Source organism: Hypomesus nipponensis, chromosome 11, assembly GCF_054491055.1.
Source record: "Hypomesus nipponensis isolate SF chromosome 11, ASM5449105v1, whole genome shotgun sequence".
Classification (NCBI taxonomy): domain Eukaryota; kingdom Metazoa; phylum Chordata; class Actinopteri; order Osmeriformes; family Osmeridae; genus Hypomesus; species Hypomesus nipponensis.
Genome location: NC_140371.1, coordinates 18,497,616 through 18,519,612, shown reverse-complemented (window position 1 = coordinate 18,519,612; position 21,997 = coordinate 18,497,616). Strand labels below are relative to the sequence as shown.

The following is a 21,997-nucleotide window of genomic DNA, read 5'->3' as shown; positions in this document are numbered from 1 at the left end:
TGTTGGGTACCGACAGCTGTTGTGTTATCTGCATACTCCCTCGAAGTGAAACGCTTTCATCCACCTGGCGGCTGTCTCACCTCTCAAACTATACTTTGTCGATAGGAATGTCTACAATGGCTGTAAATCTAAAATCACCACTACTTCAATTTAGGATTGCAAAGGTTTTCAGACTCATGGAGAGCTGGCACTTGCACCAAGTTAATCTCAACCCAACACGAGTATCTACTGGAACAACGCATTAGTTAACCCTTAATCACAGACCAGCCCCTGACCCTCACCACATCTGTACAGATCGAAAATGATCAGAAAGGTGCAAGTTAGATAATGATATGAATCGTATTTTGACATTACTTTCGCCTTAATTTTCTCAGATCTACACAAGCATGTAGAGGAGGGAAATTACATGGGGTTGGTTTGGGATTATAGGAAGGTTGACGCCACTGAGAAGGGACTGTGTTCTTTTAAAACAAGACACACAAACCATGGAGCTCTAAACAGAGACCCATGATAGCTCATGTCAGTAGAGGAGCCATGTCATCAAGAGACCACTGAATACACACAAACTCCAGACATCCTCAAGAGTGGGCTGCAAAAAGTGACTTTACTGCAGTTTATTACATGTTATTTTTAAAAACAGCATTTGCAACTCTTGCTTTCTACAATGGATCAAATGATCGAATTAAAAGAGGTGAATGGTAGCCCCACCTTTTTCTGTGCAACAAAAAAACAAAAAAAACACACTGGCAGGTATAGCTCTCCCCTTTTAAAATCAGTTAAGGGGCAAATGATTAAAAAGAAAAGAAATTAACATCTGTACAGTACTTTTCATAAACTCATGAGTACAGGATTCCTGGCTGAAATAGTCCCATGTGTGTTTGAGCCTTGGCTGGCCCCTGCTTCCACGCTCCAGTCCTACTCCTCCGAACCGAGCCACTTGTTGTTTTCTGACGGTTAGTTAGTTGTCCTTTTCTTTTTTATGGTCGTTTGTTACCCCACTTACGCGCTCTCTCTCCCTGTCTCTGAATATCTGTCTACCTAGTTCTCTCCATCCATCCCAAATGAACAGTAATTGTAAGGGGGTCACACATTCAGCCAATCAAGCTTCCATTACTAAGCGGCTAGGCCTGCTAGCCTGACTGGCTGGCTGGCTGGTTCTTCTCTCCCATCAGCCCCTGCTGCTTCCTCTTCCACCATGGAGCCATTGGCTGAGGTCTGGGGGGGGGGCGCTAGGGGGGGGAGGTGAGTCAAGTGAGTGCGGCGCCCCCTGTTGTCGTGGCGACAGAGCAGTAAGACACCTTGGCACTGTTGTTCAGCCTCTCTGGTCCACAGGCCAGGTAGTGGAGGAGGGGGTCGGGGAGTGGGGGGGGGGCTGGGTACCGAAGGGAGAATAAAGGGGTGGGGGGTGTGTTGGGGCGAGGGGCTGAGCTGGGAGGGCAGGGTCAGTGAGAGGGGAAGAGAACGGAGGAGTTGGGAAGTGGTCTCTCTGTCTCTCTCCAGCAGCGGGGGACTGTGTGACAGACAGTGGCACCGGCAGGCTAGCCGACCAAAGACCGGACGACTCCATCCACGCGCCCCGCCCGCTTATGACCCCAGGCGTGGCCGTTTTCGCGGCGACTGCTCTTCATCCTCGTCCTCCTCGTCTTCGTCGTCGGGATAATCCACCAGGCCGACCAGCCCGGTCTGTCAGACACAGAGAACATGAGTCACCATTAATTTCATCCCAACAGTAACACATCGAGGTTTACAGGATATTAACAAGAGGTCAAAAAGGCGGCTCCCGTGCAAAGCACCAAAACGCTCGCACCAGTGTGTCAGTATGATGGCGGTGGATGAAAGCCAGGGCATATTCGAGCCCGTGTGAAGCCGGCTCACCTTGACCACCGGCGAGCTGGGCAGCGCTGCCATCTTGGCTGAGGAGCCGTTGTTGGGCGTGGCGGCGGAGGAGGGGGAGGTGGCGGCCGGTTTGCCGTTGGCACCGTTGGTTCCGTTGGCAGCCCCTGCAGAATGAGACAAGGTAAACTTAAAGCTGCCAGTCTGGGTCCGCTTTGGGAAGTTCTCTTTGTCCTCACTCTCTTTAACTGCAAAGACACGAAAAAACCCAAAGGATGACCCGTTATCACTCGGCAGGGCACGCCAGCTTGAGACTGAGATTCACTGGAGCTTTAAAAAGCACAGGGATATTTGCAAGGAATGGAATGCTCCCAGCGCTAACAAACTTCAGGAAAACTCCATCAGGAGGTTGTGCTTAAGTCAACTCGTCCCAGCCACTGAAAAGGTTTGGGCATTGGGACGGGTTTGGCTACAGCACAAACATCTCAGGTGACATACACAAACACTCAGGCCCCCCTCCCCCTAAACAAGGACAACAGAGAGGGAGGAGGAACACTCACCTTTCTTGGCTTCCATATACTTTCCGTAGCTCTCGGGGAAGTCTTCTTCAGGCCTGGTCTTCTCCACGGCCTCGCCCTCTTCATCATCCTCGTCGTCGTTGAACCACATCTCCTCGTCTTCGTCCAGTGAGCGTGCGTCCCTGCGGTACCGGCTGCAGACCAGACCACACAGAGCTAACTTAGACGTGCTGCACTAACACAGGGTGCCCTTCCTGGACTGGGTGGCGGTTGGGTGATGACTGGACCGTAAACACCTACTGGATGTTATTAAGTACCTGAACGGTTCAAAAGCAGGTGACGCCAATCTCTGGTTCTCCTACCCTCCACGTCCATCAAAAAGACCCCCCCCCCCCCCCCCGTCCCTTCCTCCCAACTGACCTGTTGAGCCTCTGTGTCTGCCTGTCCTTCTCCTGCTCGTATCGCCCCTTCAGCCCCTTGAAGGTCTGGACGTACTCGATGGTCTCCAGGGTTTTGTAGAAGTTGTCCACGATGTGGGCGATCAGAGACTTGACGTCCTCCACCTTGATGAACTCGAACAGCTCGATGATGGCCGAGTTCAGGAGGTTGTACCTGGTGCCGTTGTCCAGCAGGGCGTTGATGACGGGCTCAAAGAGGTTCCCTTTGATGATGTAGCGGTTGTAGTACTCATCCTTCAGTCCTATTATCCTCCTCATGAAACGCAGGGCACCTGGGAACACACCATGATTACCAGCTCCACATAGCTTCATGTATGGTGCCTGCAATGTTTACATTTATTCATTTAGCAGACGCTTTTATCCAAAGCGACTTCCAAGAGAGATTTACAAAGTGCATAGGTCACTGATAATAACAACAAGATAGCCCCAAAGCATTGCGGGTAGCCAAAACAAGAAGCACACATTGTGAACAACCAAAAATTAAGTGCCAAAGGGAAGAATGTTGTAGTAGAACCCTCCCCCAGAACAGGTACACCACTGAAGGTTCTAGAAGAAACGAACGTTTCCCTAAACTCGTCTGTCTCTCTCCACCGCCCGGTCAGGTACTTACAGAGGGCCAGGAAGGTGTGTTTGGAGTTCATGAGCACCAGGACTCTCCTGAGCAGGTCCTTGTTCATGATGTAGGTCTTGATGTGGTACGTGTGGTGCTCCACACAGAAGGTCAGCAGCTCCAGGATCAACGCCAGCAGCTGGGCCGTCTGGAAATTATCTATAGGACACGACGAGGATCTCTTAACTCAAGGCCTGCATCAGATACTAAGCTGGATATGAGTAAACATGGTCTTCAAGACAGTTACCTGGACACACGAGGTTGATCTTAGTGGAACCCTCTGCTAAATCTGGAAGTCAAAAGTACGACAAATAATCAGGAACAAACTTGTAAGGATAAATATGATCACTGCACCTAAAAAGGTATTTTACATAATGGCCCAAGTTATGAGACATCACAAAATATGTGCAGGCCTCTTTATAAGACTTTTACTGAAAGCATAGCTGGTTTAATACAATAAATCAAAAGGGAAGGTCCATTACAAAGTCATTTCATTTTCTTTCTACGACCTTCCGTATTTTACACCGGTGAGAATTCTAACTTCAATAATGTGACTCCAGTGCACTTTCTTTACAACAAAACAACCTTGGATTCTGTCAGCAGCTGAACTATAAACTACAGCAACCAAGCCCAGTCCCCACTCACCTTTAGAGTTCTTGTCATCTGCAGTATTGGCCAGCAGAGGAGCCGTGAGGACATGCATGCAGTACTTGTAGAAGAAACTCAGAAACTCAGTCTTCTCTGTTTTCTGCTCGGGAGGAAGCCGTAACACCATGGGTTTAGGAATGATTCGTCTCTCAAAAAAGATATATAAAAAAGAAACCGAGACAGAAAGTAGGTGTGGGGGTGTTCTCACGTTGGTGGGGGCCAGCATGTTCTCTGGGTCGATGAGGGTCCTAAGCAGTCCCATCAGCTGCACAGCTCCTCCCAGCTCAGGGTCAGAGTCACAGATCATCTGCTTTATGACCACGTTTATCAGCAGCACGTCCTGAGGAACACACACCGTCAGGCCACATCCAGATGTAGAAAACAAAAACAAACCCTGGTTTGTGTGTGTCGACACAAACAGCAGCCATGTCTCTACTCACATCGTCTGTCTGCTGAGGCTCCTGCATGACAAACTCTCGGACCATGGAGGGGCTGAACTCCACCAGGTAGGAGAAGATGTCTGTGGCAGCCGCCCTCACCTGCAGATCATCCATGCCCTGGGGGAGGGGAGGAGCGAGAGAGCAGGAAAGAGGGAATCAGGAAAAGAAAAAAACGAGTTTGAGAGGGTTAGAGTGAGTCACATGCCGTCACTGGTAAATGGTTTGCAATGTGACTGTTTTTAGTCAATCTGGTTTAGACCTATTAAATAAACAGGTTAAATTAAGTGGGAACAACGTGCATCTACACATAATGATTTAACTGATACGGTTCCACGCATATTCACGTACCATGACTATTTCAAGAGCAGGAAGTATGCCCAGATTTGCCAGAGTCTTGAAGAAAACATCCCTATTCTGCGGTTGCAAAGTTTGTGAGAAAGCACAGAATTCTTTGAAAAAGTTCACCTGTAGACAAGAAAGAAAAAGGTTAGCTAGGGAAACATTCATGAACAGAAAAGTTACAGAAACATGTCGTGTTGTTCTACAGTGTTGTATCATTCACTACTCATACACCCTTTAAATAGTTTAAGACCTGGCTCCAGTTAGACATGGTTGGACTTACTAGCTCCCTCCTTTTACTGTCTTCTGTTGCTTCGTCTGTTAGCTGCGCAAAGACCTCCGTTAAGAACTTCTCGTCCTCCTGTGTCACAAGGAAAATGGGGGTTAAACTACCGTTGCTGGCCCTTCAGGTCTCCAACGTACAGGCTGTGAAGGACCTGGTATTGTGTGTAGTTACAAAGACATACAATTCCACAGAACAATACAGAGGCCATGTTGGTCTTGAGTTTATTATTACTGAAACCATTTAATGTTCTTAGGGTGAAGTTACGATCAGAATCCAGAGACAGTAGCCAGATGAGTGGCTATAGCGTTTTTTAATGCAGAATAATATCTTCATCACAGTTGGAGATCAGTGTCATGATCCTTAATAACTGGTGTTGGTGTAGAAGTAGCTATGTCAGTCAGACCACATCATCACTGTAAACCTAATATCACTGGTTCTGTTAACATTTTAACCTAATATCAATGATGTACAGCTGGTTATAGTCCATGCTGACTACTAGATAAATCCCTTTCACAACAAATGGTTACAGTATTTACCACAATCACTATTACTACAAAACACCTTATCACCACTATAAAGCAACAGAAAAACATTTGATAAGGAAAGCCTTTGATCTGTACCACAAAATGCTTACTATGACTGTCTAACAAAGATCCATTTGTGTTATCAGTCTTGGAGCCACATTAACATTTGCAAGAGAGACTGTCGATTGCTTCGCAGTCAATAATTTGTAGTTGGGATAAATCAATGGTACTGACCAAGGTGTTCTTATCATACTTAAGTAGCAATTTAGAAACTGGATTACTGCTGCAAGTGTTCTGTAATATGACTTTTTATGACACATTTTACAGCATCTTATCACTTACAACTGTCAGTCAAAATTGCAGAGAACTCGGGTTTTGCAAGGGCATTATACATACATTTTTTTAATACTCAAACATTCAAAAACAAACAATCAAAAAGAAACAGGCCACTCACTACCACATTGCATACAATCAAATTCTTGTAAAAAAAGATATCAAAGCTGTCAAAGGTTAATGATACGGATATTAGGTTCCGCTAATCTCACCTGCAGCATGCTGACAATCTCCACCTTGTTGAAGAAAATGAAGGAGGTGAGGGTAGACAGGAAGTTCTCCTCGAAGACGGACGGCGTGGGCAGGATGATGTCCTGGATGTACTGCACCCGGTACGTCTGGTGGATCTTCTGCCGCAGTTCTGAGTCCGTTATGGGGATCACCTCCTTGAACTTGGCCGTCTTTGTGAGGAACTCACGGTGACGTTTAGGCTGCACCAGTGCTGGGTCATACTCCAGGCAGCCTACCACGTCCATGATGCAGTCATCTGAGAACATCACCTCGAACAGTGCCGCTTTGTTGAGGAACAGCACGCCACGCACAATCTCATAAAGGTGGTGGAGTCCCTCCCGGTTGTCCAAGTCCTCGCACACCTGGAAGAGTTGGAGCAGCTTCTTGATGTAGCCCTCGCTCATCAGAGCCAGGGCCAGCTTCTCCCTGCGGATGGGTGAGGAGAGGACCGAGGTCACAAGGTCTGCAATCTCCTCCAGGCGGGTCAGCTCGCACACGGGCAGCTCCACCAGGTGGCTCGTCTCTGGCATCTCCTCGAAGCGCTCCTCCTCTGACTCGTCGATGGGGTCCTGGGTGATTTCCAGGGCAGGGTCCTTTCCCTGCACCTGGAAAGCACAAAAACACAATAACTCACGGATTAGGTCGATTCAACTGACTGGGAGAACAAACAGTCTAGAAAGATTTAGTGAAAATTAAAAAGACATGAAAACTTTAAAATGCCTTGATTGTCATTACCTCAAGGCCTATGTAATGGCCTATGTAATCGCTCAGCCATGATCAGAAAAATACCATAGTCATAATAAATGTCCCTTCTTACCTGACAAATTTTTTCCCAGATTTCATCACAGCCTGCCTTTTCCTGAAAACTTAGAGCCAAATCGTAGTTCTCTGCTTCTGACCAAACAATGAGGGTGTCCTGAAATAGGAGACAAATTAGAGACCTTATAAGCCACGCATTTCTCAAAGAACCTACAACAAGGGCTGGTGTCTTGTTATTGTAACATACCCATCATTCGGTCTTTTAAGACAAGTCTTAGATCCTAGAAGTAAGTCACTTTTATGATATAGCTATGTACCATAAGAGAGTGAGTACTCACTTGTTGTTTCTGATATGCAGTATTTGGGCTGATTTTAGACTCCAAAAGAAGTGAGCCTGAAAAATAAGAGTAAGATGGAGTGGATTCAGCTAGTGCTACTGGAACAACGGATATGCTCACGACCCAAGCTTGCTATTGAAACAAAAAAATATACGCACGTAGCCTAGCTTGCTATAGACAATCAACGATGATGCTTTCATTATAAACACAAAACACAAAGCTTCCAACTACAAAAATACAACAAAACGGATAGTAGAATGCTAAATGGGTACTGTAACTACGTTGTACAAATGTGTGGAACAGTTCTACACGACCGAGCTACACGTATCCAAGTAGCACAACATTGACTTCTGTACAATCTAGCAACCTGATTAGCCATAACCTAAGACAAAGTGAGTGAGCTAAACTACAAGAACTTAGCTAGAGCTAACTAGCAATTCTGCTCGCTAACGATGGCTGGTAAATTTGAGGCCTGCGTGTTAGCCAACGGCAGGATAGTAGTGACAACTAGTTGGAGCTAGATAACGTAGTTATCGAATTACGAATTACTCCCTAGCTTGTTAACTAGTAAATGTTCCGTGCAGAACAAAACAAGCGCTATACTTTACAAGTTACACGACACCCAGACGGCTAGTCAACATTTTAGCAAAAAGCTAGCTAATATGAGTTAGCCTGGAATGGCTATCAAGCTGCTACATGCTAACAGTAGCTACATTGGCTAGCTAGCTATGTTAGCAGTTGGAAACTCACCGTCAGATTCAGCCCGAACTAATAATGATATTCCCTTCAGTCGTTCCACAAATGTTGACGATACATGTCCTGTGCCCCTGTCATCCCACTGTCGGTCTTCATTCAGAGTGTATACTTTTACTCGCCGCCGAGTATCCGACATGGTTGCCTAGTAGAGAGGAGACGCTAGCGAGCTAGCTGAAGAGCTACTTCACCCTCTCTCTAAAATAGTGTTTTATCCTCGAGCTGTGAACTTTGTTTCTACCCGCATGTTCCAGACATATGTATGAGAACGTTATTCACGATAATAAGCGAAAACTTCACCCTAATTCGCCAGCATACTATACTGAAAATGTTTAACTACTCCCGCAGAAGGCCGGATATCTGACAGTAAAATTCACAGTGAGGACACAACAACTACGTCGGCCTCTTCACTAGCGTCCACAGAGCGCCATCTTGTAATCCGATCTTGTGTCTTTTTCTTCCTCAACGTCAATCAAACGGCAACCGCCGCGGGGTCTCCTCTGAGGGGCTACGGAAGCCGATGAGTGTGGCTGGATGGACTGATGTTGCAAAATGTATCCCCGTTTCAAACATCTCAAGCTTGATGATTAGTTATTACGTATTGGTATAAACATATAAATAATTCCCTTCTGTATTTTTTTATCAACCAAATTGACTGAAACAATCTGAACAGCCAAGAAATGGTACACGATTCAACAGATTTATTGTATATTTTTGTATAAAATACATAAGGTACAAACAAAGAACTTGAAAAGATTTCACAAACTTCTGAAAACAAAAATACATGCCATGCCCCCCCCCCCCCCTTACAAGGTGTAAACCTTGTAAGGAAACAGTTTGTGTGTAAAAACAGTGATACAGTTAGTCACGGCAGAGAGGAGGGTGAGGTCTCATGTCTCAGAGACAATTAACCATTCAGTCCAAATTCTAAAATGTATCTATATACATAAGTAGGCTACTCTGATTGAGAGAAGGTGGTGAGTCACAAGGAGGGATTGGCAGCTTCGTCACTCTCTGTTCCCATGGAGATGCTTTGTTTCTCACTCAGAGTCTTGACAATGGTTGCCGCGGGGGATTGTAACACCTTTCGTGAAAGCCTCATTCGTCCATCTGTTGGGTCTCGTCCAAAGTATTTTACCTGTTGGCGATTCCATCAAAGAAGTTTCAGTGTTCAACCGGCGAAATGGAACGTAAACAGCTTCAAGTCTGAGAATGTTTTACAATTTTCTACAGTGACACATACCTGTATTTGCTGGCCAACATCTAACCCTAGAGCACTCGGATGTTTTATCTGAAAATATAGAAAAAGTCATCATTGTATGACCAAAAAGTAGAAATTGAAACACCAAAATGCCATTCTTACCCTTAATTGTAACTTGCTCTTGCTGTTACATACTCTTATGGTTCTTACCTTTGGCACTTATTTTTGGTTGTTCACTGGTTGGTTGTTCAATATGTGCTTCATGTTTTGGCTACCGGCAATGTTTTGGGGGTATCTTGTTGTTATTATCAGTGACCTATGCACTTTGTAAAGATCTCTCTTGGAAGTCGCTTTGGATGAAAGCGTCTACTAAATGAATACATGTAAATGTACCCTTATGTGAATAGACAATGAAATTACACCAAGATCAACCTAACCCATGCAGCCTGTGCTACTGGTAGAAATGAGACTGGAGTCGTACCCGTTTGTGGTCCAGCTGAGAGTTATGGAGCAGAACAGCACTCATGTTGGGGTACAGCTTGACCATCACACCAATGTCCCTGTGAACAGAGAGACAGGGTTGTAAACTTGTGGAATGTGTTTTATCACATTATCAAGTACTACAACCAATTGTTTACCTTATTTCTGTGATAGTCGCCGTGTAAACAGCTCCAAACTCCAGCTGTTGCTCTTGCTAGCAAGGGAAACATAATATCATGATATTAATGAATGTCATTCAGAATTGTTGATGCCTGTGAAAAAAAACAGCCAATGCAGGTCACGTGACGGTGCTGTAGCTCCTCCATCACAGCAGGTGGCGTTGTGACTCACGTCATCCTTGCAGATTTCTGTGATGAACTCCTGGGCTTCGCTCATGGCTCCTGGCGTCGGGGCAAACACAGAGAAGGTCTCCTCGTCCACCTGGCTTATCGTCACACCTGACCGAGAGGACACAATCAAGTGACAAAATGTTGATGGGTTGTCATAACTACGTACCTACTTTATGATTGTACTGCTTTTAAATGAAATAATGGAAAGTACTGTACTGGATAGAGGTAATTGTGTGGTTTAGGTCAGAAATCTGTTCAAAATAAACCCAACAGGTACCTGTCTGGGCTTGTAACCTGCGGAGGTTATAGCCCCCTGGTCCAACAAAACGGGCTCTTCTTGATACAGGGACCCGGACATTCTCTATAACAACGCACAACAAAATACATGACCAGGAAGAAATACAAGAAATAACCATTTATCTGACCACACAAATAACAAGTAAGGTGGGAAGGCTGTAGCCAGACTGTCTTACCTACAACAGGCCCATTACTTTTCCTGGTACCCCTTGGTTTGGCAATGGCACAGTTCATGATGGCTAAAATCTCTTTCTTGGCCACTGAAACACAATTAGATTGATGGCCTCAATGTCTGGTGAAAAGTGAAGATGGCCCTTATCCAGAATGTATTCAAAATGTGACAGCCTTTGACCTGTTCCTTGCTGAATAGCTTCCATAACCACTTTCAGAGGTAAGCCTGGGATTTTCACATCAGCCTAGGAAATAAACAGATGTACAGATTGCAGTGAAATGAACCCACTGTTCAGAGGACAAGAACAATCAGCCCCAGGATCAAAAGTACCTGTAAGGCAGTGATGCCCTTGCTCGTTCCTGCCAACTTGAAGTCCATGTCTCCTAAGTAATCTTCTATTCCCTGTTATGATACAGAAGACAAGTCAATGAAGTGAGACACCCATACTTGAAAACACAAAATCGGACACACAAGCAAAATGTAGGAAAACTTGAGATGTAGGGCACCAGAATGTCTGTTAATATTCTATAGTCCTGGATCTCTGCAGGTTTCTCAGGGTTAGGTTTGGAGATGAGCCCTATAGCTACACCCGCCACGGCTGACGAGATGGGGACCCCTGAAACAAAGATGTGTACACGTTGGTCTGACTAGAAACGCTAATGAGTCGCCATAGCTACATCAAGTTCCAATCCAGAACCACATCGACTTAAACACATCCTGAGTCCAGTTATACCTGCATCCATGAGGGCCAGACTGCCTCCACAGGCGGATGCCATAGATGAGGATCCTTAGGAGCATCATTGAGAGGGCAGATGGAGAGACAGGGAGGAGAGACACGAGGTAGAAGGAGGATAGAAAGGGAGCGAGGAAGATCGGTTGAAGTGAGATGGGGCACACACCAATCTGATAACAGCAACAAAACAGGTTCTGACATCCCCAATGAAACTTACCATTGGATTCCAGTACTTCTGAGGTGACTCTGATGGTGAAGGGGAAGTCTTTAGGGATGACCGGTCTCAGGGCTTTCTCAGCCAGAGCCCCTGGGATCACACAGAGGACAGAAGGCTGTAGGAGTGCGACCATGGCAACCCACAAACTTCAACGCTACACAAGGTTCCACACATGAACTTCTGCTTTCGAACACTTACCATGACCCAGCTCTCTCCTGTTCATTCCACTCATCTTTCCAATCTCATTGGTCGCATATGGAGGGAACTGAAAGAAACAAGGATGGGTTTCCATCATACCAGAGATAGCTGTTTTTTAGTAACTGTGTTAAAATCGTACACAGCGCAAGTAATACTCACCTCATAATGGAGCATGAAGTTTTTGCCTTTGATTCCACTATAATATAATAAACAACATAATATAAACAACATAATATAAATGTGCAACAAATGTGAGTTTTATGGTGTCATAAATTAATCTCAACCTTACCTTAAAGCTGTAGTGATGATATCAGTTTTAACACTGGATTCAAGGGAGTCAAATGTCACACCGCACAGCACCTGCAAAGTCAAAAGCATTACTAAGATGGCTTTAACCAGTCAGACATGTTGTTGGATAATTGTACTCTTATGTGTGGAAACACCAATAAAAAAATCATCATTTGATAATTAGCAGAGCAGGAGAGGACAAAAGTGGACAAACAAATCAAGTTTCCGAAAAGATTCTAGATGAAAAGATTCTAGTTTGCAACATCTGGGATACCAAGGATAGCCTGAATGCAATCGAACCATCTCACTTCTCCGTGAAGGGTCCAACTGCAGACCTCTCTCCTCAGGCCCCTCTCATCCAGGTGTAGCTGCAGGCAGTCATACATGGATACATGCAGATCAGCCTGGGGTCTGAGAAGAGAGGTCCGGTCTGAGGCAAGCAATCCTTGGTATTCCCCGATGTTGCAATCAAAACATTTTGGGCCCTACGTTTTTCGGCAGGGGCTGCCTACCGCCACAAATATAATTGCATTCTGTGGGAAACACTGCTTACCTGTGTTTGTCCTCTCTGGAACAATGCTGATCCATGGAGAGGCTTGAAGATATCCACCTCACAGGAGATGTTCCTCAATGAAGTCAGGTCTCTACCATCACACCTGCAACATACACAAGCGAGCAGCATCAACAACAACAACACTCACCTCCACGTTAAAAACAACAATGTGTTTTGCTACACAGAGAAGCCACACAAAGAAGCATATTGTGATTCAAAACTGCTTACCTCTTGTACTCATTCAACACCAGGTTACGGAACACATCCTTGGAGACAGTGTTGAAGGACTCCATGACTTCAAAGTTATCTGCCTGAGGAAACTTCTCTGCAGAGGGAAGAGGACAAGACAAATGTTTAGTTATGGAGGTAGAAAACAATTAAATGTAGTCTCATTGCTCAGTGAAATGGCACCTTCTATACAATGTGGAAAATACTCATTAGGACGGAGAGTACCTTTAATCTGTTCCTCTGTTTCTAGACGGACTTTGTTGATGGCTTCATCTCTAGCAATCTGAAAGTATGTTTCAAAATTAATTACCAGGACTAGTGAGAAGCAGAATCCCTAAAACAGATTTTTCATGGCTGTCCACTGATTCTGTGTTGTCTAGCATTGGGCGCAATCGATGTTTTAAAAGCGGAAACAGACATTAAGACTTACCTTATCATATGCAGCATCTGTGAAAACAGCACGTATTTTTTCAGAAGCTAATCTGAAAGGCCAAACAGTTATGTGTCAGATAACCATCACTTCAGACCATTTTTATTTGGATATTAGTTGTAGCATGCCATATGAAGGGTCTTACTGTCGTGCAAGCTCCACCATCTCTGGGGAAGGGGAGAACATCTTGGGAGGGGTGCGCTTGGTCACCTTCTGCTCTCGTACCAGTTGGTGGATGGCCAGGATGATCTGCTGGGTGTGCTTGACCCCAATCTTGATCCCGTGACAGAAATCCTGCTGCAACACGTTTTCACCCGACGCCTCGATCATCACTGTCACACACAGCAGTGGATAGAGATCAGACGCTCAATACGGCATGACCTCCGAGTATAATGGCAGTTAAGATGTGTTTAATATGTGGTATGTGCCACTCAGGATACACAGCAATATAGATCTCACTCATAAAATCCACTAAATGAAGCACAGGGCCTACTGCAGGGGGTGTGTAGGCGACGTGGTTGGACTAACCCACTTGGCTGAGGGGTCCTCCTGCCACAATAAGGTTCAGGGTGCTGGAGGACATCTGCTTCCGTGTAGGGTTGACCAAGAACTCTCCTTCCACCAGGCCAACACGCACCGCACCTGAACAACCGGAGATCACAGACCATAGACTCTGACATGTGTAATGATATCCCAATCAATGATTTAATTGACCATCCCGCTCTCACACAGGTTGTCTAAGAAGCCCGAATGTTGTTCCTGTGTCAGAAGCCAGAAGCTTACCAATGGGTCCATTCCAAGGAATATCAGACAGGGCCAGAGCAGCAGAAGCTGCAAGGAAGAAATTAGGTGTTTAATCCTTTTATGACAAAAACAAGTGAAGTAGCCTACTAATTCATTTGTATTTTTCAACTATTTTTTTTAATTATTATTCACGAGTCTCCTCACCTCCATTAATAGCTAATATGTCTGGATCATTGACACCATCCACTGCCAATAGGTTACACACCACCTATAGTTCCAACACACAGACAGACACAATCCAGGGTCTGCAGTTCACACAAATAAACATACTACATCACATACTAAGCTTGAACACAGGTTTAACATTTAAACATTAAAAGCCTCACCTGAGTATCGTAGAAATACCCAGCAGGAAAAAGGGGTCTTATTGATCTGTCTAAGATAAGACAATGAAGAAAAGGAACACAACTTTAAGTCAAAACAGCATTGATGCATCAGTTGTTTACAGTATTTGGCTTTGGTTGTTTCAAGCTCACCAATAAGCCTACTGGTCAGAATCTCATTTTCAGTGGTGCCCAACTCGCGTCTTAGATGGTTAGTGGGGATTCTACCAGCAGCAGCTGCTTTCTGTCTGTAGTCCACCTGTCAATCACAAAGTTACAGCTCTAGTCCAAGGAACTGAATCATTAAGTCTTCATGAGAGAGACACGTGTCATGTACCCTCTATATCATGACCTTTGCAGGGAACATTAACTTACAACAAGAGGCATGAACTGGGAAGGGGACGGTTTGGTTTTGCTGACAGCTGTCACCATCACAGAAGTGTCTCCAAGCTGGTGGATAGAAATGTGGGTTAAAGCATACCGCATCATGAACATTCAAACATGGCCAATTGTATGTGGTAGTGTGCACATTGTCTAATGTCTATATAGGATCACAAGGATTGCAATGTACCTGAACCACTGCAGACCCATCTGCAAATCTGGCGAATTTACCAGTGGAGATCTCAAGTTTCCTTCACAGGGGAAGAAAAATGGTTAACTAGAGACAGTACATAAGTTATTATCTAAAGCTAAACGCCTTCATACCATCTTCTGACAGTTTGACACTCAACCTGCAGGGTCTGGGATACTCTCTGAAATAGAGATTGATCTATAGCCTTCAGGTTATTAACCGTTGCCTCGCTCACCTTCAGAACTCTGGCCAGCCTACTCACCTCAATCTCGGGGTGACGTTAGTTTTGAACACATACGTACAGGACAATCGCTAAAAAACTAAGTTAAATTGAAAGAGGCCTGTAACCGTTCGCCTCTCGTCTTCAATATCAATGCCTAACCGATTTGAGCTTGCTAGCTAGATAACTAATGCTCGTTTACAAAAATAGCAATGATGCCAGCCAGGCAAAATAGTGTGAACTTACTTCTCCCCCAAATCCACTCCCACTTTTCGAATCGTTCCGTGACTACTCCACACACTTTGGTGACATAACCGTACATTTAGACGGGCTAGCGAGGGTCCAAGTTTAAGTAAATATCTCATATCTAGGAAGTGTTAAAAACAATATTCAATTGGACGATTAGCTAGAGCTAGCTTTCACAAAATATTTTTGCGCATGGGGGCTTCCATGACAGTTCATCACATGTGCGGAACCACGTTGCCATGTGCCCTATGATTGGACAATCCCGGTGGATTGCCAAAATACTGAAAAACCTTGTTCTTCCGTCAAGTCATTTAAAATTACTTAAAGCTCTATATATTATTATGTCTAGTCTTCAGACATACTTTCCTAAAAAGTCACATTTGTTGCTCTGGTCCTACCATATTATTTCCCCCATTTTGGGGGGGTCAATTTTGTAAACGTGCAAGAAGCTACAGGTACACAAGGGGGCGCCATCATAACATAAAGTCTCACAAGCCAGCATGCACCAGCCCTAGTAGCTGTGTAACTCGTGTGTTCTCTCCTCGATGGTCACTTGGTGCAGTCATTAATGGTTTTCTTTGCATTAGATGGGGATTCTCTCAGACACCAGGGTGCAAACACTTGGGTATCAAAACATATTGACATTGTAATTTGACACATCACTGTATGATCACTGTAACGGGGTTTGCATTTCACACTGTTTCATGCGGCTTGTCCATTGTGTCAGAACCATCTCCTCGCTGTCCTTCACAGAGACACCCAAGGGTCCAGGAGAGGTGTGTGTGACAGTTGGAGGTGTGTGTGAGCAGCAGGGTTGTGGATGAGCAGAGGAAGTGATGAGACAGCCATGGAAGGGAGCCTGCAGTTGTTATGGCAACAGATTAGTGTCAGCACATTTCTCTCCCTCCATCCCTCCCTCCCTCCAGAGACTTGATTAGGCTTATCCAGTTGCCATGGATTTTGGACAGGTTGAGAGCTCACCATCACATGCTAAATGCAGGGCCACAGATGAACCATCAGTGTGCAATGAAACATTTACTGAGTGCTTTTAAATTAGTTTGTACTGATGCTTATGATTATACAGTTTGTCACTGCACAGGGTGATATTTGAAATGTTATAATATACTACTGTATATTACTGTATGTGTCTTATAACAGTTGCCGAATACATCATACAAATGACTTAGACATATATCTGTATATGTATAAAATACATCTAATTAGGTGTGCTTGCCTTTGGCAACACAAACTATTGTAATCTCACATGCTATATATATATATATATACAGTATGTGTCCAAACTTTTGCCTGGTACTGTATATATGAATTATTATAATTTAATCCATCTGTTGAACCCTTCTTGTAACCACACAGTACTTGCTTTTCACAGGCCCTTCCAGGCCCCTGCGTCCGTCCTCATGGTAATATGGCTTCCTCTCATCCTGGCCCATTCTGGAAGCAAAGAGACGGAAGTAGGATGGCACTGGTGACTAAAGTGACAAGGTTTCTGTTGGTTTTGTTATGTACAGTATGTGTGTGGTTTGTGGTGTGTGTTTGGTGTAGTTCTTCCCAGAACTAAAGAGATTTGCTCATTTGACTACCATGGCGGTTGAGTCTATTGGCAACATGGTGGGCTGCATAAGCTGCATCACACTGATTCAGGTTTTTTTAGGCAGAATCCAATGAGCTTTTCTCCAGTGGGGTGAAAAGTGGGCTTTATAGACCTCTGGCAGGCAATCAGGACTGTGAATTTGAAAGGGATTACGCATCAAACCACACTGTGAAAATTCCACTGCAAATATGTTTACAACAGGAAACCTCCGGGACACATTTTTGAAAGGGGATGTCTTGGGGGAGAGAGAATAATGACTTTGCTACCTCCAAGCTTGCACGTATAAATTGTTCATAGATGAGCTTGCCATAAGCTAGGCCTATATGAGATTTGATCAGTTGTGTTTGATTTCCCATATCAGAATGGAGACAGGAGGGTTATCAAGGCTTCCTGGGCTGTATTTCAGTCATCCCTGGACTTACAATAAGATATAGAGGACTTTCATTTTTTTTTTACTGTTCACTTTTTACAGATTTTTGTTGGGTACTGTGGTAAATATTCCTCGGTCAGTGGAATCTTTGCCTGAATGCTAAATGAACAACACTTTGAATGCTAAAAAATATGTTAAAAAAATGTATGCTCCGCCTTCTTCTCCATTTTTAAGAAGCCTGCCAAGATGAAGGCATTCTGTTGAGTTCTTTCCCCTGCTGAGTGAAGAATGCTCAGCCCACTGGTTTACCAGGTGGGGGAATTATGCTGCTCTGTGACACAACATAGAAACTTGAATGATAAGTGTGTTTTATAAAAGAGAAACCACTATCTGTATTACACTCTGTACTACACACAAACAGTACACACACACACACACACACACACACACAGAATAATGACATAGCCAACATCCTTGAAAAGACAAACTCTTCATCACCGAAATAAGTAGTTTCACAGAGCATTTACTTGCATCCAGTTTGAAATAAATGTAAGCATGAGTCACAATGAACATTAATGATATGATACTATATATAGTGTTGAAAAGTGTTTTAGTAGCGTGAATGCTCTGTGTTGCTTGGTCGGCATTATAGGAAAACTGAATACATTCATGCCAAATATGGGGTGACAACATTCATCTTGGTTTAAGTCCCGCCCAAACCAGACAACCCATGGAATGTCTTACCGCAGTGCTTCCATCTTTAAACGTAAACATAGTTCAGCTCTACATTCACACAACTCTGGCTGTCAAACAGTGGCAGTTATTCAAATTAGTTTTTTACACTGCTATATGTCAGGGTAGTGGTGAGTACATTAGTCATTGTGTTAGGGACATGCAGAAAGAGTGCCACTGAATTGATTTTTCTCAGCCCTTCAGAAGTGACCATTTCCATGTCAATGATTTGTCCTTTTTGCACCATTGCCCTCAGCCCCATTCCAAACTGAAATGTATGATGAGATGTTCTTGTATCTCTCATGGTGAATCTGTCTGTCCAAACTTAATCTGTTACGCCCTTTTACTGAGGTACAGCACCTGATGTACACCTGATGTACAGTAAGCCTATATATGTGTGTACGTCATTGGTGTTTCTGCAAACTGTGAAGGTCATATAGTATAAGCTCCTTGGTTGTAAGAGGTGGCCTCTACCATGTTCCATATATTTATATCCACCAGGTGTCAGTGACTGCATTGTTGCCCCAAACCAAAGATTGGTGGTAAGAAATGGACTGCTATACATCTAATCCCATTGACAACGGTAGACTTCCCTCTCCTAGAATTATACCACACACATCCTTCAAACCATAAGCATTTTTTCTGTAAACCCAGTCAATTCCATGACTTAAAAATAATATTCTCCGATCAAATAATTTTCGTGATAATTAATGTCTAGATTTGTAGGCGTTTAAAGATGTTGATTATTCACACTATAGAAAGACCACGAGTGCCGCCCTATTTTCTTACTCTGTTTCAACCCGGAGAGCAGTTGATTTTGGCGGATGAAGACGCTGGGAGAAAGAGCGGGTCTCAGGGGCGAGTACAGAGAGGCGGTGCTTCGCCGTCTTTCGCTCATCTCTGTACTGAACTCACTCAATCAGTAGCTTAATATGCAGCCGTTACTCACTTGGCTGGAACACAGAGAAAAGTGACTGAAAGGCGGATTCGCTACCACATATAATAAGGAGAATATTTCTTCGTTTTGCGTGAACAAAATTGATTATCAACAATGAAAGGAGCGTAATGGGATTTGTCTGTCTTTTAGGATATTCTAAGTAGACGTTCAGAAGGAATCCTGTTCAGATTCCTCTGTGGTCGAACCTTGACGTTTGGTTTTACTGTACATTGGGCGTTTTTCTTTTAAGCATAGGGTAACCTACCTGTACGTTCAATGTAGGCTATCTTCATTTTACCTCTTTAGTTGTAGTAAGTCAAGGGTGCCCAAACGGACGTATCGGTAACGGGGGACAGTCCAAGGCTTTTTCAAAAAATGTAATGCATTCCTTGTCCTCTTAAAGGAGGGTACCAAAGCATCTCAATCGAGTGTAGCTGATCTACGCGGCGTTTGTGGATTTATTTTTCAGCAAGACTGGACGTATATCAATGGACATATATTTACTCTTTTGGAGAAAATGAGTGCCTGTTTAATTAAATCAACCACATGAGCGACGTTCGTTTATATTAGGGTCGTGCTCACTGGGGTAAAAGAGACGCTGGAAATTCTCCGAGTAGGGGACGGCTTTTATTCATATTCTCTGAGATTGTAGCTGCTGTCTCCGCGGATATGGAAAACGAGGTTTTTACGCCTCTGTTGGAGCAATTTATGCTCACGCCGCTGGTGTCCTGGGTAAGCCCACCCTAATTAAGCATTCTGAGGCATTTTGCGCCACCTAATTAACGACCGATCGCTGACAAGTGATTTTCTATTCAGAGGCCTTTTGATGTGTATTTCCCTTTTTACAGGTCAAGACTGTCGGACAGCAGTCTGTCCACGATGGCAGCAAACTCTCGGAATACGTTGAATTAGTGGACGGGATCTATTTAAACCAAATCATGTTAGAGATGTAAGTAGTTTGACCTTTTCAATTCTTGTTTCCAAGACAATGTCCTAACCCAGAATCCCATTCCATTGTCAGACGTACACACACAACTCATTACATTAATGCCATCCATTTACAGTTGAAGTGAAAGGCAGCCCCAATAGTCTCCTCAGGCGATTAGAAAACGTCAGCACGTCCACAGACAGTAATATCGAGTATTTATTTATTTGACGTTGAAGCCCCAACCAGGTTGGATGCAGCCTCCTCTACCTCTCCTACTGTAGCTGGAGGTTTGTATTCATCTGTGGCTGGAGTCGCCAGCAGCTCATCTTCCAGTTGAGCGGTCAGTCACAGAAAATGTCTGAATGTGAAGTGTCATCTGCAGCCTACTGGAAGACTCCCCGCCCCTGTGCTGGGTGCAGTGCACACTCCTTGCTCTTTCACTGCTGTGTGTGCGACTCCGAGGAACCCTCTTCTAAAAGTGTGAAATCAATCTCCCTCCCTCTCCAGAGTCTCTCCCTGACTACTGTCTCTGCAGGCCTCTAGACAACCCAAAGAACTGACTTGATTGGCTCCGTAGGTCATGTGTTCTTAGTATTTTGAGGTTGTAATGGATGCATGTTTCAGTATAATCAAAACCAGACAATTGATTTCTGATTGGTGTCTTTCCTCTGTCATCCAGCACACTATGACACATATCATATCTGTGTAATTCTATTAATAGGTCTTAAGCCTCAGTTTTAATTACCTCAACATTTCCTTGTAGCGTCAAGCTAACCTCCCTCAGTGTTTAGTGCCTGAGCTCTGCTCACCAATGTTTGCCAATGACCAAATGAACTTTGTTTTGATCGAAGCAAAGTGTGATAAACAGTATAGCAACAGCATGTTAAACGTGAATGAATGAACTGATGGGATTTTCTGTATGGATCTTGTAAGCCAGCCTGACTGTCATGTTTTAATGAGGGTTAGTTCTGACTGCCTGGCAGGATGCAGGAGTGTGTGTGTGTGTGTGTGTGTGTGTGTGTGTGTGTGTGTGTGTGTTGGGCAGCTGCTGGCACTTGTCTGCCCAGCAAGACTCCCACACAGAAGGCACATTGTCAGATGCTGTAGTGAAGCCGCTCTTTGTCTCAAGTCTCTTGGTTTATGAAGGCTGCATGTTCAAGTAAACAACTCTCACCTTACAATGTAGCACTGAGCACCCAGCCCTCCCCAGTAAGACATGCAGAATTATAAACGTTGTTTGTTCTATCACATTAGCCCATAACGCATGGTCCTCTGAGCAGTGCTCTGTTGCAAACTCGCTCACTGTGCAGTACCATTTAACTGGTAAACATACACTGTTTTATGCACCATAATCATTCAAGCTATGTTTGATTTTTTGCATACCGTACTCTTATTGAGTTAGTTGGTGCTCATGGTCCATATCCTGTAGTCTCTGCTCTAAGCTGCTGCAGGTGGTTGTGGTTTCTAAATTCAGTTGACCTGTGCCAGAAACTTGTTTTGAGAGTGATTAACTTAATGTTAACCATGTAATGGGGTTAATTTGGTTGATCTAATACAGTCTGTACTCGTTCAACAGGCGAAGGCCTGCTCATGTATCTGAGTCCTGAGGGGATGAAACATCCAATGAAGGAGGAACAGTTTTAACCTTGTACTGTAACGATCAACAGCCAAGTAGTCTGCCATCCTCATTATCCTCTTTAAGAAAATCTCTTCTACCTCAGTCTGTTTGTGGAAACTATCTACAATTGCAGTAGTTCCGTGGGGGTGTTGTGTTTGGTACTTGGTATTGACTTGGCGGTGATCGATTCGCCATTGTCTGCCCCCCCCCCCCCCCCCTCCACTGTAGGGTCATTAGATTTGGCCAGTCCATTACAAAGACGGATGGCTGCTTAGATTCGTCACACTGTGCCTTTTTAGAATCATACACAGTACACCATTTGATGTGTCTCATCGCCCGCTGTGATGAACGGCACTGTGGACTGTCTGTTTGATGCAACTCCCAAGCTTCACAAAGTGGACCAGAAAATAGAGGGGCCC

General features: G+C 44.3%; 3 protein-coding genes across 4 annotated transcripts in view; 1 reads left to right on the top strand and 2 right to left on the bottom strand.

The window, feature by feature from the left end:
- Positions 1–580: 580 nt before the first annotated feature.
- On the bottom strand, positions 581–8,542 carry ppp4r3b (protein phosphatase 4, regulatory subunit 3B). Of its 2 annotated transcripts, none has more exons than XM_084709328.1 (15): positions 8,068–8,542; positions 7,318–7,373; positions 7,038–7,136; positions 6,202–6,825; positions 5,130–5,207; positions 4,856–4,972; positions 4,508–4,624; positions 4,276–4,407; positions 4,065–4,167; positions 3,667–3,708; positions 3,420–3,578; positions 2,772–3,081; positions 2,394–2,545; positions 1,876–2,081; positions 581–1,683 (listed from the first exon to the last, which is right to left on the bottom strand). In XM_084709328.1, the coding sequence occupies exons 1-15, from the start codon at positions 8,207–8,209 to the stop codon at positions 1,585–1,587; spliced, it is 2,436 nt and encodes an 811-aa protein (XP_084565454.1). In that variant the 5' UTR covers positions 8,210–8,542; the 3' UTR covers positions 581–1,584. The 2 variants fall into 2 exon arrangements, with proteins under 2 accessions (XP_084565454.1, XP_084565455.1); XM_084709329.1 differs by having other exon boundaries at positions 1,876–2,000.
- A 214-nt stretch (positions 8,543–8,756) lies between these two features.
- pnpt1 (polyribonucleotide nucleotidyltransferase 1) lies at positions 8,757–15,600 on the bottom strand. Its single transcript, XM_084667129.1, has 28 exons — positions 15,382–15,600; positions 14,916–14,976; positions 14,720–14,794; positions 14,498–14,603; positions 14,348–14,397; positions 14,166–14,229; positions 14,001–14,048; positions 13,746–13,859; positions 13,363–13,549; positions 13,218–13,269; positions 13,013–13,070; positions 12,788–12,884; positions 12,560–12,662; positions 12,008–12,078; positions 11,878–11,914; positions 11,719–11,785; positions 11,521–11,610; positions 11,304–11,357; positions 11,077–11,186; positions 10,901–10,972; positions 10,751–10,814; positions 10,575–10,658; positions 10,379–10,462; positions 10,103–10,209; positions 9,910–9,965; positions 9,753–9,831; positions 9,314–9,361; positions 8,757–9,208 (listed from the first exon to the last, which is right to left on the bottom strand). Exons 1-28 carry the CDS (start codon positions 15,498–15,500, stop codon positions 9,053–9,055), a joined length of 2,313 nt encoding a protein of 770 aa, XP_084523255.1. The 5' UTR covers positions 15,501–15,600; the 3' UTR covers positions 8,757–9,052.
- A 3,429-nt stretch (positions 15,601–19,029) lies between these two features.
- ccdc88ab (coiled-coil and HOOK domain protein 88ab) overlaps positions 19,030–21,997 on the top strand; it is a 49,706-nt gene continuing 46,738 nt past the window's right edge. Inside the window, exons 1-2 of the mRNA XM_084709166.1 lie at positions 19,030–19,764; positions 19,881–19,981. Coding sequence (XP_084565292.1) covers positions 19,702–19,764; positions 19,881–19,981 — 164 coding nt within the window. The 5' untranslated portion in view covers positions 19,030–19,701. The remainder of the gene's footprint in view (positions 19,765–19,880; positions 19,982–21,997) is intronic.